The sequence below is a fragment of the Elephas maximus genome, chromosome 3 (assembly GCF_024166365.1).
Source record: "Elephas maximus indicus isolate mEleMax1 chromosome 3, mEleMax1 primary haplotype, whole genome shotgun sequence".
Taxonomy (NCBI): Eukaryota; Metazoa; Chordata; class Mammalia; order Proboscidea; family Elephantidae; genus Elephas; species Elephas maximus.
The window spans coordinates 212,104,754-212,119,683 of record NC_064821.1 but is presented as its reverse complement, the minus strand read 5'-3'; the positions used below and the strand labels follow the sequence as shown (position 1 = coordinate 212,119,683).

General features: G+C 42.7%; 1 protein-coding gene across 2 annotated transcripts in view; it reads left to right on the top strand.

Moving 5' to 3' along the window:
- FMO1 (flavin containing dimethylaniline monoxygenase 1) overlaps positions 1-14,536 on the top strand; it is a 30,272-nt gene extending 15,736 nt beyond the window's left edge. The window contains exons 4-8 of one of the 2 annotated variants that reach the window (XM_049881243.1): positions 3,912-4,054; positions 7,239-7,438; positions 10,905-11,260; positions 11,793-11,865; positions 13,071-14,536. In XM_049881243.1, coding sequence (XP_049737200.1) covers positions 3,912-4,054; positions 7,239-7,438; positions 10,905-11,260; positions 11,793-11,865; positions 13,071-13,413 — 1,115 coding nt within the window. In that variant the 3' untranslated portion in view covers positions 13,414-14,536. The remainder of the gene's footprint in view (positions 1-3,911; positions 4,055-7,238; positions 7,439-10,904; positions 11,261-11,792; positions 11,866-13,070) is intronic. The other variant, XM_049881245.1, reaches the window with a different exon arrangement.
- Positions 14,537-14,930: the final 394 nt, after the last annotated feature.

Genomic DNA, 14,930 nt, shown 5'->3' with positions numbered 1-14,930 from the left:
TAATAAGTGGTTTTATGCTTCACTGAAGTTCAAAGTCCCTCCTTATGTGAGTGATGGCGCTCAGGAAGTCTTCTCAGACAGGGACAGTTAGACAAGTTGCTAGCTCGGCAGCAGCTGTATAACCAAACTTGAGCTTAAAGGCTACAAAGGTCAATCTATGAGTAAAGAAAAGGTCATTTTTGTTTGTAGTTTGATACGTGCCACAGCAGTTAGCTAGATTAGAGGTTTATGGCACAGGTTCAAGAGTCAACAGGGAGATAAATCTTGAGAGAGAAGGTAAGACATCTTTGGATCTCAGTTTCTTCATCTGGATTTCACAACCATGATTCATGTTAATCCATGTCAAAATTCAATTGGTTTGATTTATTTCATCTGCGGTGAGGGTTCAAAATGTTAAAACTCTAGGAAAATTTTCTCTGAATCATTGCTGTTGTGTGCTGCTGAGTTGATTCCGACTCATAGTGACCATATAGAACAGAGTAGAACTGCCCCGCAGGGTTTCCCAGGCTGTAATCTTTATGAAAGCAGATCGACAGATCTTTTCTCCTGTGGAGTAGCTGGTAGGTTCAAACCACCAACCTTTCAGTTAGCAGCCCAGTGCTTGTTTATTGCACCACCAGGGCTCCTTTCCTTGGCCAAACTGAAACTGTCACAGAATAGAATCATTGAATTGGAAAGCACCAAGTTCAGTCTTCTTCCCAATACAGAGAATGCTTCTCCGATATCCGTGACAAAGGCTCAATAGCCTCTACTTAAACACGTTCAACAATGGACTGTCACCCCACTGCAAGACAACTTGATCTTTTGTCAGCTCTTGTTTGCCAAGCCTTGAGCAGCCAGCCACTTCATGCTCCCAGGAAGTAGTGCCTGTTACAGAAAGTTCCACTGTGTAGGGTTTACACTATATTCAGCACCTATGATATACAGTACTAGGTGCTAAGCATATACAGGTGAATAAGACAACATGTAGTCTGTATTGGTAGAATTCTCACTTTCCATGGGGGAGACCCAGGTTTGATAGCCTGCCAATGCAGCTTATGCACAGCCACACCTGTCCATCAGTGGTGGTTCGTGTGTTCCTACAGTGCTTAATAGGTCTTAGTGGAACCTCCAGACCAAAATGGACTAGGAAGAAAGATCTGGCAATCTAATTCTGACAAACCAGCCAATGAAAAATCTGTGAACTACAGCAATCCTATCTTAATCATGGTAATGGCACAGGACTGGACAGCATTTCATTCTGTTGTGCAGGGAGGCAACTGAACCAGGGACAGACTGGTTCAGTCTATGAGACTATTAGAGGGATGAATAGAGTTTTATGGGAGTCCAGTAGAGGAAGTACAGTCTTGATATAGCCTGGAGTGATCCCAAGATTCATCTTATAATAAATTCACATACCTCCAGTGGTCCTTGATCTGCCTCCAAAGGTCACTCAAGTCAGAGCATGTTAGGATAATGTATAACCTGAAAACCACTGAAACAATGTGCTCAGTTTGAAAAGGATGATCTTGAGACCCAGGAGGTGTGTTTTCTAGATTACACCATTATCTAGCTATGGAGTCTTGGGCCTACCATGTAACCTTTCTCAGCTTCTGTTCTTTCACCTGTAAATTGCAAGCCTTGGACCACCTTAGCCAACAGTGTATATCACAGGTCAAACATGCAGTGCTCTACGGGTCTCGTAAACCTTCTCAATATTTGCCTCACCAGGCACTACCAACTGGCCATTGAAATCCTTGCCCAGTTGAGTGCTAAGACTCCTTTGAGTTTCCAAAGTATATAATTTTAGACTTGAGCTAGAATCCTCCCAATCCTACCATCTCCCTCCCTACCTAAGAGCAGACATGCTTAGTCTGTACATACTCCTCGAACGGTTGCTAAGTGTTAAAAAATTCAATTTTGCTGAAGATATTTAAAAAAAAAAAAATGTGTCGTGAACTCTGGAGGCAATTCCAAAGAAGTTCCAAAAAGTTTCAGTAAAAATAATGGGTATTATAGTGAGAATAAATGTGTAACCTCCCAAGATGGTTACTTGTATTCATTCAGGTATTACATGCCGGCATGTCTACTAACAAAATCAATCCTGCTAATAAAATTTCTCACTTTGTTCTCCCGTGAGACAGTAGGGGAAAGTGCCCCACAGCAGGCTCAGCCACAGAGTCTTGCTTTTGCCCATTTGTGACTCGAAACAGTCTGATTCAGAGAGAATATAAGGTAATCTGAGATTCAGGGTGAATTCTGTGACTCCCCTTCTCAGCAGTTCTCTAATCTATACTGGATCACTGTGCTGAGTTAATATTTGAACTTGGTTGCATCCTTGCTAAATCCTAAATGCTCTGCATTGTGGTTGGGTTTTAACTGGGATTCATGTTAAAGTTCTAATGACTGGAGGTGAGCTAAAGAGCCACCAGGCCTCGGTCAGGCCATCTCCCACAGCATCCACATTTGTCCTCTGAGAGTCTAGATGTCTTACCGCTGTTCCTGGAGAAAACAGTCTCTTTGTCCTGCACATAGTTCTGATTGTGTAAAGCAGCCTGAAGAGTATTTTTCAAAACTCTCTCCATTCCTGTTTGATTTTTCAATGAGATTTGGCATCAATTACCTAAGATATCCTATTTAGTGAGATCAGTAGAGCTAATCCTGATGCAAAGAGTGCAATCCCTTTTTCTCTCAGAGCCAATCCTGGCTGACTCAGAAAACATGACCTGAGTTACACTCAGTCCCCAAGGCAAACTATCAGTGAACTGCCCCAACCCTCACGGATCCTTGAGAGCAGGGACCGTATTGTATTTATTCTATTTCGCCTGCATCATCTAGCACAGTGCCAGGCACTGGGGTCTAAAACAGTTTGGTAACTAGAGTAGAAGCACTGACTCATAGTTTCCTTTATTTTCTTGCTATTTCTTCTTGTTTGTGCAAAAGCAAAAGAAAAAAAAAGTTGCTGTTCAGCTGACTCTGACTCATGGCAACCCCATGTGTGTCAGAGTAGAACCGCACTCCACAGGGCTTTCAATGGCTGTGATCTTTCAGCAGGGAACCCTGGTGGTGCAGTGGTTAAGTGCTGGGCTGCTAACCTGAAGGTCGATGGTTTAAACCCACCAGCCACTCCACGGGAGAAAGATGTGGCGGTCTTCCGTAAAGACTTACAGGCTTGGAAACTCTACGAGGCAGGTCTACCCTAGGTCACCGTGAGTAGGAATAGAGCCTACAGCAATGGGCTGGTTTGGCTATCTTTCTAAAATAGATTGAGGCACCTCTAGGTGGATTTGAACTACCAACCTTCCGATTACTATCTGAGTGCTTAACCACTTGAGCTGCCCAGGGACTCCAAAATGTATATAGTTGCTGTTGAGACAACTGTGACTCGTGTGCGTCAGGGTAGAACTGTACTCCATAGGGTTTTCAATGCCTAATTTTTCAGGAGTATATTGCCAGGCCTTTTTTCTTGAGGTGCCTCTAGGTAGACTTGAACCTCCAAACTTTTGATTAACAGCCAAGAACTTAACTGTCTGCACCACCCACAGAATCTTTGTTTGTGAAAAAGCTGTATATAAATCAAGAATTAGTAAATAGAAAATTGTCGTCCCATTGACTTCCATCAATCTGTAAATGGTAATGGCTCCTTACACCTTTTGCTTAGTATGTCTTCATGCTGCAGTATTTCAGCTCAGTCCTTAGTGTTCTAGTAGGTAAAGCTGGAGCCCTATTCAGTGAGGTGAAGCAAGTAATTACCCCCGTTAAACAACCGCCTGCTAGCTTCTGTATCTTTTAACATCACATATTCATATTTCAGATTTTCTTATACTTGAAAAAGCTAGTAAAAATAATTTGAATCATCCTTCGAGAGGACGTTATCAACCGAACAATACTTATGTTTCATTCACTATGTTACTTCTTATTTTTTTCTATAGGTCTAAATGACTTTAAAGGCCAATACTTTCATAGCCGAGAATATAAACTTCCACATATATTCAAGGACAAGAGAGTCCTCGTGATTGGAATGGGTAACTCCGGCACAGACATTGCTGTGGAGGCCAGCCACGTGGCCAAAAAGGTACAGTTCTTGATGTTACTCACTGAAGAACTTTATCTGAAGATGCATGCCTCAGGCAAGCAACATTTGACACACCGTAATAAGGAATAAAAAGAATAAAAATGCCTAGAACACATAAAAAAAAAAAACAGGTTTTAAAAGTACTTTTTATTTTATTTTTGCTTGAATGTCCATAAATTCCATAGTAAATTCCAGTGTCAGCCTTCTCCAAAAAACAGCTCTTCAGCCTTCCCGTGCTGGTCATTTTCCCAGTCATCCAACAAGAGCCACGAGAGAGAGTTTGTCCTCACTCAGCCCCACAGGTCAGAAAATCCCAGCAATTTTTCCTTGCAAAATTCTCCCGTTTGTCCATTCCTTTTCTTATTAGTTGCCACCACTCTCACCTTGTCCTCCCAGCAATGGTTGTAGAAATAGTATTTATTGTGGATAGGATTTACTGTGCCAAGCACTGCACCAGGAGATTTAGTGCGTCACCTCAACCAATCACTAGAACAAGAGACTGAAGTAGGTACTATTGTTGTTGTTGTTGTTGTTGTTGTTAGATTCCATCGAGTCGATTACAACATATAATGACCCAATAGGACAGGGTAGAAGAGCCCCACAGGGTTTCCAACGCTGTAACATTTACAGGAGCAAATTGACAGGTCTTTTCTCCTGTGGAGTGGCTTGTGGGTTTGAACCGCCAACCTTTTGGTTAGCAGCCGAGCACTTAAGCATTGCACCATCAGGGCTCCTTAGGTACTATTAGTATCCCTGATTACAGGTGAGGAAACTGAGGCTTACAGGGTTAAGTATCCCACCTCAAGTCACATAACTTGTAGGCAGTAGAGCTAGTCATCAAAGCCAAGTCTCTGACTCAAAGCCCATGCCCCAGCTATAACTGTGCCCCATATCTCTGAACTCCCACCTACAGTCCATTCTCCCACCAATAATCATCTATCCAACCACCAACAATCTTCTGAAAACCTCGTCACGAAACTGTCATGTTGAAAAACTAGTAGTAGTGTGCCTCACTTAAAACAAGAAATTGTCACTATATTAGCCCTTCCTTACAGAATTTTCCACAACTTGGCCCGAGTACTTTTATGCCATTCTAATTTTATCCCCCAGGGTCTTCCTGGATCATCAACTGCAATCTAATGGCCTACTCTGTGGCCCCAGACTCCAGCCATCCTTCCCGGCCCCCGTCTCTGTTTTCACCTGTTCTGACACCACTCCCTCTCCCTCCTGCAGTGCCCTTTCCTTCTCTCAGCATCTCATCCCAACAAAGAGTAACCTCTGCCTCTTCACAGTTTATGTAATAATGCTCATTTACATCCCTTAGTTGGCATCACTCAATTCAGAGCATTCCTAACTACCTTCTCATAGTGCATGTCATCCTTCCAACTGTGCCATAAACGCATACATGTGAGTTGCTGGTCTCTGATGTGCCAGGTATAGCGCCAGCACTGGGGATACCCTCAAGAACAAAACATGAACAAAAATGAAATCCCCACTGCCATGGAGCATACAGTCATGCCAAACAAATGACTGTAAACAAACAAGTGCCAAATTAATAAATAGAACTAATCAGATAAATAATTGCAAGAGTGAAAATAGCTGGAAAGAAAAAGAATTGGCAGTGTGTAGCAACTTTGAAATTCCCCTCTGGAAACTTCAAAAATCTCTTGTTGGTTGATTCATTGATTGATAGATTGATTAATTGATTTGGAGACACTTAGCAATTTGGAGGCGTTATCCCGAAGGAAGATAAAGGAGGCCCTAAACAAAAATTAACACAGATCCATACACTATGACCACCATACGCAGGTAACATATTGTTTCTATTTCTCTGATCATTTGGAAATTCCTTCCTTTAGAAAACATGCTTTGGCACACATCTTATCATTTCTACATCAGTAAAGAAATGCCCCTCAGTTCGGAACATAATCCATAGCTACCAAAATGTCATATCTGATTCTGCATCATGACCTGGGAGGCAGGCTCAGTGCAAATATGTCTAATGTCAGACCCACTGATGCATCCACAGTTCCTGCCACTACACTTCCCGTGTTGCACGTGCTGCGCCATCTTGTTACGAGGCCAAACAAAACATTCGCACAGAAACACTACACTGTAGCTGTGGCCACCGTGCCCCACTTTGGTGAGGGAAAAAACAACCTGTTAAATCAGTTGTTTTATATCTGCAAGTAGCAGATTGGTTAGCTAAATTTTTGCTTTTTAAACAGTTGTGCAGGCAACTCCTTACTGTTTAGTCATCGAAACAACTATTAGCTTAATGAACTCATTCAGCTGGCTAACTCAAATAGTCGGACAATTTGTGAAAAAACTAATTGTGTTATTGAATCTTACTGTCAGTTCAAACGGTGGTTTGTGTGGAAACCCTTGGCGGATGACTCCTAGTTGCTCTTGCCCAGTCCTTACTGCCTACAATTATAGTTAGTATCTGTTGCTGTTGTTAGGGGCCATCAAGTCAATTGCCACTCATAGCGACCCCACGTGACAGACTAGAACTGCCCCATGGGGTTTTCTAGGCTGTAATCTTTATAGGAACAGATTGCCAGATCTTCCTCCTTCAGAGCTGTTGGGTGGGCTCGAACAGCCAACCTTTTGGTTAAGAGCCAAGCACTTAACCATTGTGCCACCAGGGCTACAAAGTTGCCATCAACTGTTCATTGTCTCCCCACATGAGATTTTGTGCTCCCTATGGCTTGCCACAGTTTCTCATTCATAGTGGTGCCTAGCATCAAACCCAGCACATAATAAAAAACTGAACCCAGTCCATTTCCTGTCAAGTCGATTCTGACTCATGGCAACCCTGCGTGTGTCAGAGCAGAATTATGCTTCACAGCATTTTCAATGGCTGAGATTTTTCAGAAGAAGATCACCAGGCCTTTCTTCTGAGGTGCCTCTGGGTGGATTCGAACTGCCAACCTTTTGGTTAGTAGCAGAGCTTAACCATTTGTGCAACTCAGGGACTCCTTGGCACATAATAGGTTGCCTCAATAATATGTTCTAAGGTATTTTAATACCCTAGATCTGCAAACTACTATCTCAAAAGAACAATTTTAAAACAGGAATTAGAAGAATCGTAACTATATGGTCAGCAATGTATTTTGAGAGTAGCAGACTTTTTGGCACTTCTTACCCCTTCAGACTGAGTGACCTCTGTGATGTCTTCCAGGTGTTCCTCAGCACAACTGGAGGGGCATGGGCGATCAGCCGAGTCTATGACTCAGGGTACCCATGGGACATGGTGTTCGTGACACGATTTCAGAACATGGTCAGAAATTCTCTCCCAACTCCGATTGTGTCTTGGTTGCTTGAAAGAAAGATGAACAGCTGGTTCAATCATGCAAATTATGGCTTATTTCCGGAAGACAGGTAATTATAGTGTCACTGCTAAGGGCTCTTGGCAAAAATGGGCCCCAGTGCTTCCAGTGACACCTACCAACCAGACAATAACACAGCAACATGTTTGAATACAAAGGAAAACTTTGGACAAATTCACATGATAATAACTGTTCTTGAATGTTCAATGAGTGAATTATGTCTTTTCAACTTGTCGGCAACCCTGTAGGTTAAGTCTTACTATTATCTCACTTTTATTGTGGAGTAACCGAGGCTTTGTGGAGTCCTGTCAATTCCCAAGATCATTTGGTAGTGAGCTCTGTGACCCTGGACAAGTTAACTAAAGCCTCAGCTGCTGCAAACAAGAGGGAAGGATTTGGACTTCGTTGACAGAGGCTACACACTTCCTTGTCTCATTGTTTGAGAAAAACTGAATCCCTGGCCTTCAAGGAGCTCTGGTGCCACAATGGTTAGGCCCTTGGCTGCTAACCGAAAGGTCCATGGTTTAAACCCAGCAGCTGCTCCACAGGAGAAAGATGTGGCAGAAGCCAGAGGTTAAGAGCTCAGCTATTAACCAAAAAGTCAGCAGTTTGAGTTGACCAACCACTCCTTGGAAACCCTACGGGGCAGGTCTACTCTGTCCTATAGGGTCACTATGAGTTAGAATCGATTCAACAGCAGCGGGTTTGGTTTTGACTTGGGATCCCTTAGATTTGGTTAATTCCTTACGATTTCCAAGTTCTTGCATATATACTATTTCATATACATTTATTCTACCCAATGAGCTAAGGATGCCAAGTGTTAGCATCCCTATTTAATACATGAATAAAGGAAAGCCTATGCCCTAATATGTATGAACAGTTGGGTAAGAGGCTACCCTTCCTCCTCGTGTCCCAGTGCTCTTTCCATTTGACCATACTGTCTCTTTCTGTGCATTTGACATAAGCAAAAAATGGCTCAGCTTATATACAACAATCTCTCAAAGTGTTTGTCTTATGATTCCAAAGTTATAGCCAGATGTGGCAGTCTGTTTCAGATTGTTGTTGTTAGGTGCCACCAAGTTGGTTCCAACTCACAGTGACCCCATGCACAACAGAATGAAACACTGCCCAGTCCTGTGCCATCCTCACAAGCATTGTTTGAGCCCATTGTTGCAGCCACTGTGTCAATCCATCTCATTAAGGGTTTTCCTCTTTTGTACTGACCTTCGACTTTACCAAGCATGTTGTCCTTCTCCAGGGCCTGGTCCCTCCTGATAACATGTCCAAAGTACAGGAGAACAAAGTCTCACCATCCTCACTTCTAAGGAGCATTCTGGTTGTACTTCTTCCAAGACAGATTTGTTCGTTCTTTTGCAGTCTGTAGTGTATTCAATATTCTTCACCAACACCATAATTCAAATGCATCAATTCTTCTTCGGTCTTGCTTTTTCACTGTCCAGCCTTTGCATGTATATGAAGTGATTGAAAATACATGGTTTAGTCAGGTGCAGCTTAGCCCTCAAAGTGCTATCTTTGCTTTTGAACACTTTAAAGAGGTCTTTTGCAGCAGATTTGCCCAATGCAATACATCGTTTGATTTCTTGACTGCTCCTTCCATGGGTATTGATTGTGGATCCAAGTAAAATTAAATCCTTGACAATTTCAATATTTTCTCCGTTTACCATGGTGTTGCTTATCGGTCCATTTGTGAGGATTTTTTTTTCTTTATGCTGAGGTATAATCCACACTAAAGGCTGTACTCTTTGATCTTCATCAGTAAGTGCTTCAAGTCCTCCTCACTTTCAGCAGGCAAAGTTTACGGGGCAGTTCTATTCTATCCTATAAGGTCACTCTGAATCGGAATTGACTCGATGGCAATTTTTTTTATTTTCATTGTTGTTGTTATAGTTGTCCTTCGACATCTCTCTAATGGCAGTGCCTTCTTGCCCTTGTCAAAATGGTCTTGATTTCAGCCTGGCCTTTCAGTTGCAACCTATGACTTATTCCATTAACAAGAACCAAAGGTTTTATTCCCTCATTGGTTAAGTTTGTACAATGACATTCTATATCCAGGGTGACACTACAGCCTGGAGATCCTGTCTGGCTTGCCTTCAGATTTCATTCTGGACCAGCAGGAATTAATCAAATCTAGGGTGGCACTCTGGTGGCGTAGTGGTTAAGTGCTACCGCTGCTAACCAAAGGGTCGGCAGTTTGAATCCACCAGGTGCTCTTTGGAAGCTCTATGGGGCAGTTCTACTCTGTCCTGTAGGGTCTCTATGAGTCAGAATCGACTCGATGGCACTGGGTTTGGATTTTTTGGTTTTAAGGTGGCACTCAGGCCAGCACTGATGGCACATAAACCACTTCTAGTACATGCACTCCTGCTTTCTTCCGGCTCCCTTCATCTTTCTCTTGCATACCTACCTCTTCCCCCTGCTCTCCTCATTATCATCTTCATTCCCCCCACCACCACCTATTTCTTACCTACCCTGTTCCACTTCTATCTCCAGGCATCTCAGGGGTTTTAGCCTTTTCTATCAGAGATTTTTCTATCGTAAGTTTTATCTACCGTGAACGGTAGCTCATGGAACTGTAATGAAGCCTGTCTAAGCCCATAAACCTAGAAAATGTGGAAGGAGCCTGAGGCTAAGAGCCCAGCTGCTAACCAAAAGGTCAGCAGTTTGAACCGACCAACCACTTCTTGGAAACCATATGAGGCAGTTCTACTCTGTCCTATAGGGTCGCTATGAGTCAGAATTGACTCATCGGCAGCGAGTTTGGTTTTGGTTTGGGCTCCCTTAAAAAAAAAAAAAAGTTCTTGCATATATACTATTTCATATACATTCATTCTACCCAGTGAACTAAGGATGCCAAGTGTTAGCACCCCTATTTAATACATGAATAAAGGAAAGCCTACACCCCAGTATGTATGAACATTTGAGTAAGAGGCCACCCTTCCTCCTTCTGACCCAGTGCTCTTTCCATTTCTGTGCATTTGACATAAGCAAAAAATGGTTCAGCTTATGTACAACAATCTCTCAAAGTGTTTGTCTTATGATTCCAAAGTAATAGCCAGAAAAAGACAATTCTGCCCTTGTTCCTTTTAAGCACATGCATGTTTTCCTTACGGAATTGCTTCCTAGGGGGAGGGACAGAGAGCTCCCAGCAGTTCTCAGTAGATATAGAAGTCCTTGGCTTCCCTGTTGCTCTTCAGCACTCAGCTATCTCTAAAATTACAGTCACCACTGAACACTAAAATTCAGCAAAGACAAAAGGAGCTAAAGACAGGTCTGGCCTCCTTCTTGGGCTTCCAAACTCTAGTAAAGGGTAAGCACATTTTATAATCCTTCCTGGATATTCACGTATCCTCTTCAAAAGAGATAGCTTCTCCCAAGACTATCTACTCCTAGCCAGCCAGAGAGGAGAGCCCCATACTGAAGACAGGAAGAGAAGGAGGAGGGGGGACCGGCTGTGCTGTTCACTGGCAAATCACTTCCTGTTCCTTGTTTTTGTTTAGGGTTCAGCTGAGAGAGCCTGTGATAAATGATGAGCTCCCAGGCCGTATCATCACCGGGAAAGTGCTCATCAAGCCGAGCATAAAGGAGGTGAAGGGAAACTCGGTCATATTTAACAACACCCCAGAAGAAGAGCCCATTGATATCATCATCTTTGCCACTGGGTACACTTTTGCTTTCCCCTTCCTTGACGAATCTGTAGTGAAAGTTGAAGATGGCCAGGCATCGCTGTACAAGTATATCTTCCCCACGCATCTGCAAAAGTCAACCCTGGCTGTTATTGGTTTCATCAAACCCTTGGGCTCCATGATACCCACAGCAGAAATGCAAGCTCGATGGGCTGTTCGAGTCCTGAAGGGTAAGGGTCTGAGAAGTAGCAGAACTTATGTTTTCAGTGTGACGCATGATTTTGGATACCAGAAATGTCGAGAACATCCCTGTCTCCTATCTAGGACCACAGATTCTTTAGAAGGACCTATTCTATTGTTCACTGAATTACAGTATCATAATGATTTTTTGCCATTATCAACTCAAAGGTTGAATTAGAAGACAAAAAATATAAGCTGTGTCTACCTGTTGAGTTACTTGACAGGATCAGCTGTTTCAATTTAAATAAGAAAGTTCAGGATATTGAGTGACAAAATCCAGTCACACCAGTTGTGAGGTCCTGTCATATCAAATAACTAGTGAGATGGCCAGATGCTCCTCTTTTCAGCTGGTGACATTACTACCAGGAGATACCACCAGCCAGCTCAGGCTGCTAAAATGTTGGCCAGAACAGATGAGTAGCTGGGTATCGGAAGCAGAAAGATGAGCAGTGGTGAAACGTCTTTACCCACTATGTACACACCTAGACCTTAAGGCAAATGACATTTTTGTTTGTCTTATAGGTGTGAATACATTACCACCACCGAGTGTCATGATAAAGGAGGTTAATGCAAGGAAAGAAAACATGCCCAGTGGGTAAGTCAACGACTTGTGCACTCTACTTGAATCAAACCTGAAATTGGTAAAACAATAGCAAAGAGAGATAAGAGTTATTGATTTGGAGAAAAGAAGCATCTTAGAGGGGAAAAAAAAAACGGATAGCTTGTTTAAGGAGAAAGGAGGGAACAGGTAATTGACAAGTTTTAATGTCCTTGAGCAGCCATCGCTTCACGGTTACCTAGCACCACATGGAGTTGTGATTCTAGCGTACGCCATCTGCCAGGCACGCTAGTCCATCTTATCCATAATCAGCAGGCAAACAGTTCCACACTGACTCTAGAAGTAACTGCTCGTTCATTCAACAAACCCTTACTCAGATCTGTTGTCTCTAGTCAGATCCCTGTTCTAGAGCAGGCGTCTGCACACTTGAGCCTGTGGCCAAATCCTGCAGATAGCCTGGTTTGGGATTTTACATTTTTAAATAGTTTGTAAAGATCAAAAGAAGAATAATATTTTGTGAAAATCATCTGAAATTCGAATTTCAGTGGCCGTAAACCCACAAGAAAATTTTATTAGAACACAGCCACACTCGTTCCTTCCTGTTTGTCTTTGGCTACTTCCACACTACAGCAGCAGAGCCGGGGAGTTAAGACAGAGGCCACCACAGGCCCTCAAAGCCTACAGTATTTACCATCTGCACTTTTGCGGAGTAAGTTTGCTAGAAAACTCTTTATGAGTAGAACTAAACCAAAAAAAAAAACCAAACCCAGTGCCATCGAGTCGATTCCGACTACACAATATAAAAGCTTCTTGTCTCACAGTTCAGCCAACAATTTTAATACCAGCATAACAGGGAATTCTACTCTTGACTTTTGTGGCTTTTTTCATTGTTTCATTGTTTTTTTCATTTCATTGTTGAGGTTTAGAAAGATCTGGGCAGAGTAAAGTCATGTGAACTATTATTTTCCTCTAAAAATTGCTAATCATTGGACAAAACAACTACAGCAACACTAGATGCACTGCGAGCATTCCAAGAACCCTTTGAAAGCCATAGGTATAAAGTGTCTTTTCAAGTGGACTGTTTTGTATTTAAGAAAGAAATGAGACCACTAGACAGCTATGGGACTGAAGGGGAGAACACAGAAATAATTACCTATTTCTGCAGCGGCATTTGTTTTCCTATTCTAAGATTATCATTGCTTTATCTTTTTTTTTCCTTCCCCAATCTTCCTTTGTTAAAGGTTTGGCTTGTGCTACTGCAAGGCTTTACAAGCAGATTATATCCGATACATGGATGAGCTCCTGACCTTTATCAATGCAAAGCCCAACTTGTTCTCTATGCTCCTGATGGATCCACACCTGGCTTTGACCATCTTCTTTGGCCCGTGCTCATCATACCAGTTCCGCTTGACTGGTCCAGGGAAATGGGAAGGAGCCAGAAATGCCATCATGACCCAGTGGGATCGAACATTCAAGGCCACCAAAACTCGAATTGTACAAAAACCCCCAACTACCTTTGAAAACTTACTTAAACTCTTTAGCTTTCTGGCTTTGCTCATAGCCATTTTCCTGATTTTCCTGTAAGAAAAGTATTTCCCACTGGCTTTTCTAGATGCACAGAGTAGATTTACAATCTTATAGCTCCTCCATTGCCGCAATATCACCTTCGTGGCAATAAAGCAGATCCAGTTTGCGAAGGCCACCCCTGCCCTTCTCTGGCTGGCTCCAGGTCTACCACTGGCATTCATGAGTTCTCCCAGTCCATCTGTGCCTCATGCTAGAGGATGATAACCGTTTTCTGTGCACTTCAAAGATTCTGGAAGGTTCCAAGTTTACTGTAGAAGACAGAGCTGTTCTGGTGCTCTACCTCTTTCTCATATAAGCTGTTTTCATAAATCTCAACTAAAACTCTCTATTTAGCAAAAGACTGGGTTGTACTGAAATGGTGCTCTTATGGTCTCAGCTGATTAAAAAAGAAACTGTTTCAAGTGGCCTTTTGTTCTCTTTTTAAGGGTTGGGGAACAGACGAATGGAAAGGAAGAAAACTAGGAGTCTGTTTATGAAGCCCATAAAGGGATAGGAGATCAATGAGTTAGTGCAACAACAGCACAAAGTTATAGTGTTTAAAAAAAAATTCACCTCTCTGAGACTGCTCATTCCTCTCGTATGTACTCTACAACAAAACAGGGTGCACCAGCTGGCATAACAAAGACACAAATCAGACATACCCCTCAGAAAACAACCACCCCCCACTCCTGGAGTGGGCCTCCTGCTCAGACCCTCCTTACAACACTGCTTTAAAGAACAAATGGGGCTACCTCCTCTTAAGACTGGAACAAATACAATCAAATTCAATTGGGATTCAACAGGGAAAGGGCATAGCCAAGAAGTCTTTTATAGAGAGACAGCAAGGGGGAAGAAACAGAAAGAGAGAAGTAAAAGCAGTTTTTACAAACTAGACTCGGCCCTTGATCCTTCTCACAGTTACATCACAGCCAGAAAAGGTTATGCCTTCACTTTACCTCATTGATGGGCTCAGATGGCAAACCCCAGAGAGCAAATCTCACTTCACAGAGAGATGCACGGTTTAGGATTGAGGGGAGGTGGTTAAAAAACTATGGAGGCTAGGAAAGAATGAGCTCTGTAGGGAGGACGGATGCAGACACCTTCTCAACTTCAACCTTCTCTTCAGTCAATCGTATCTCCTCAGTGTTCTTCCATTTCTTAACTTAATCCCTAATCAATTTCATTTCTTAACACAGCAACTCATAATGAAAGATTGCTCTGCTAATTATAATATAGGTTACTCCTGGGGAAGCTTTCTCTCCCTTGGAGCGGAGCTGACATTTTAGCATTCCTCATGAAGGTGGCTAAAGGGAAACTCAGTGCCTAAGGCAAGAAACAGGGGTAAACCATGGGGACACAGGCTTGTTCCTGAACTTAATCTCATTTACCCTACTGAGAAACTGAATATGCAAAAGGACAATAGCCGGATCATCCATGACAACAGAACTCTGACCTACGACCTCGGCAGCAACCAACCCAGGAAGCCAAATCACGACCTCGGCAGCAACTGGCCCAGAACAGTTAGGGCCTGGTCA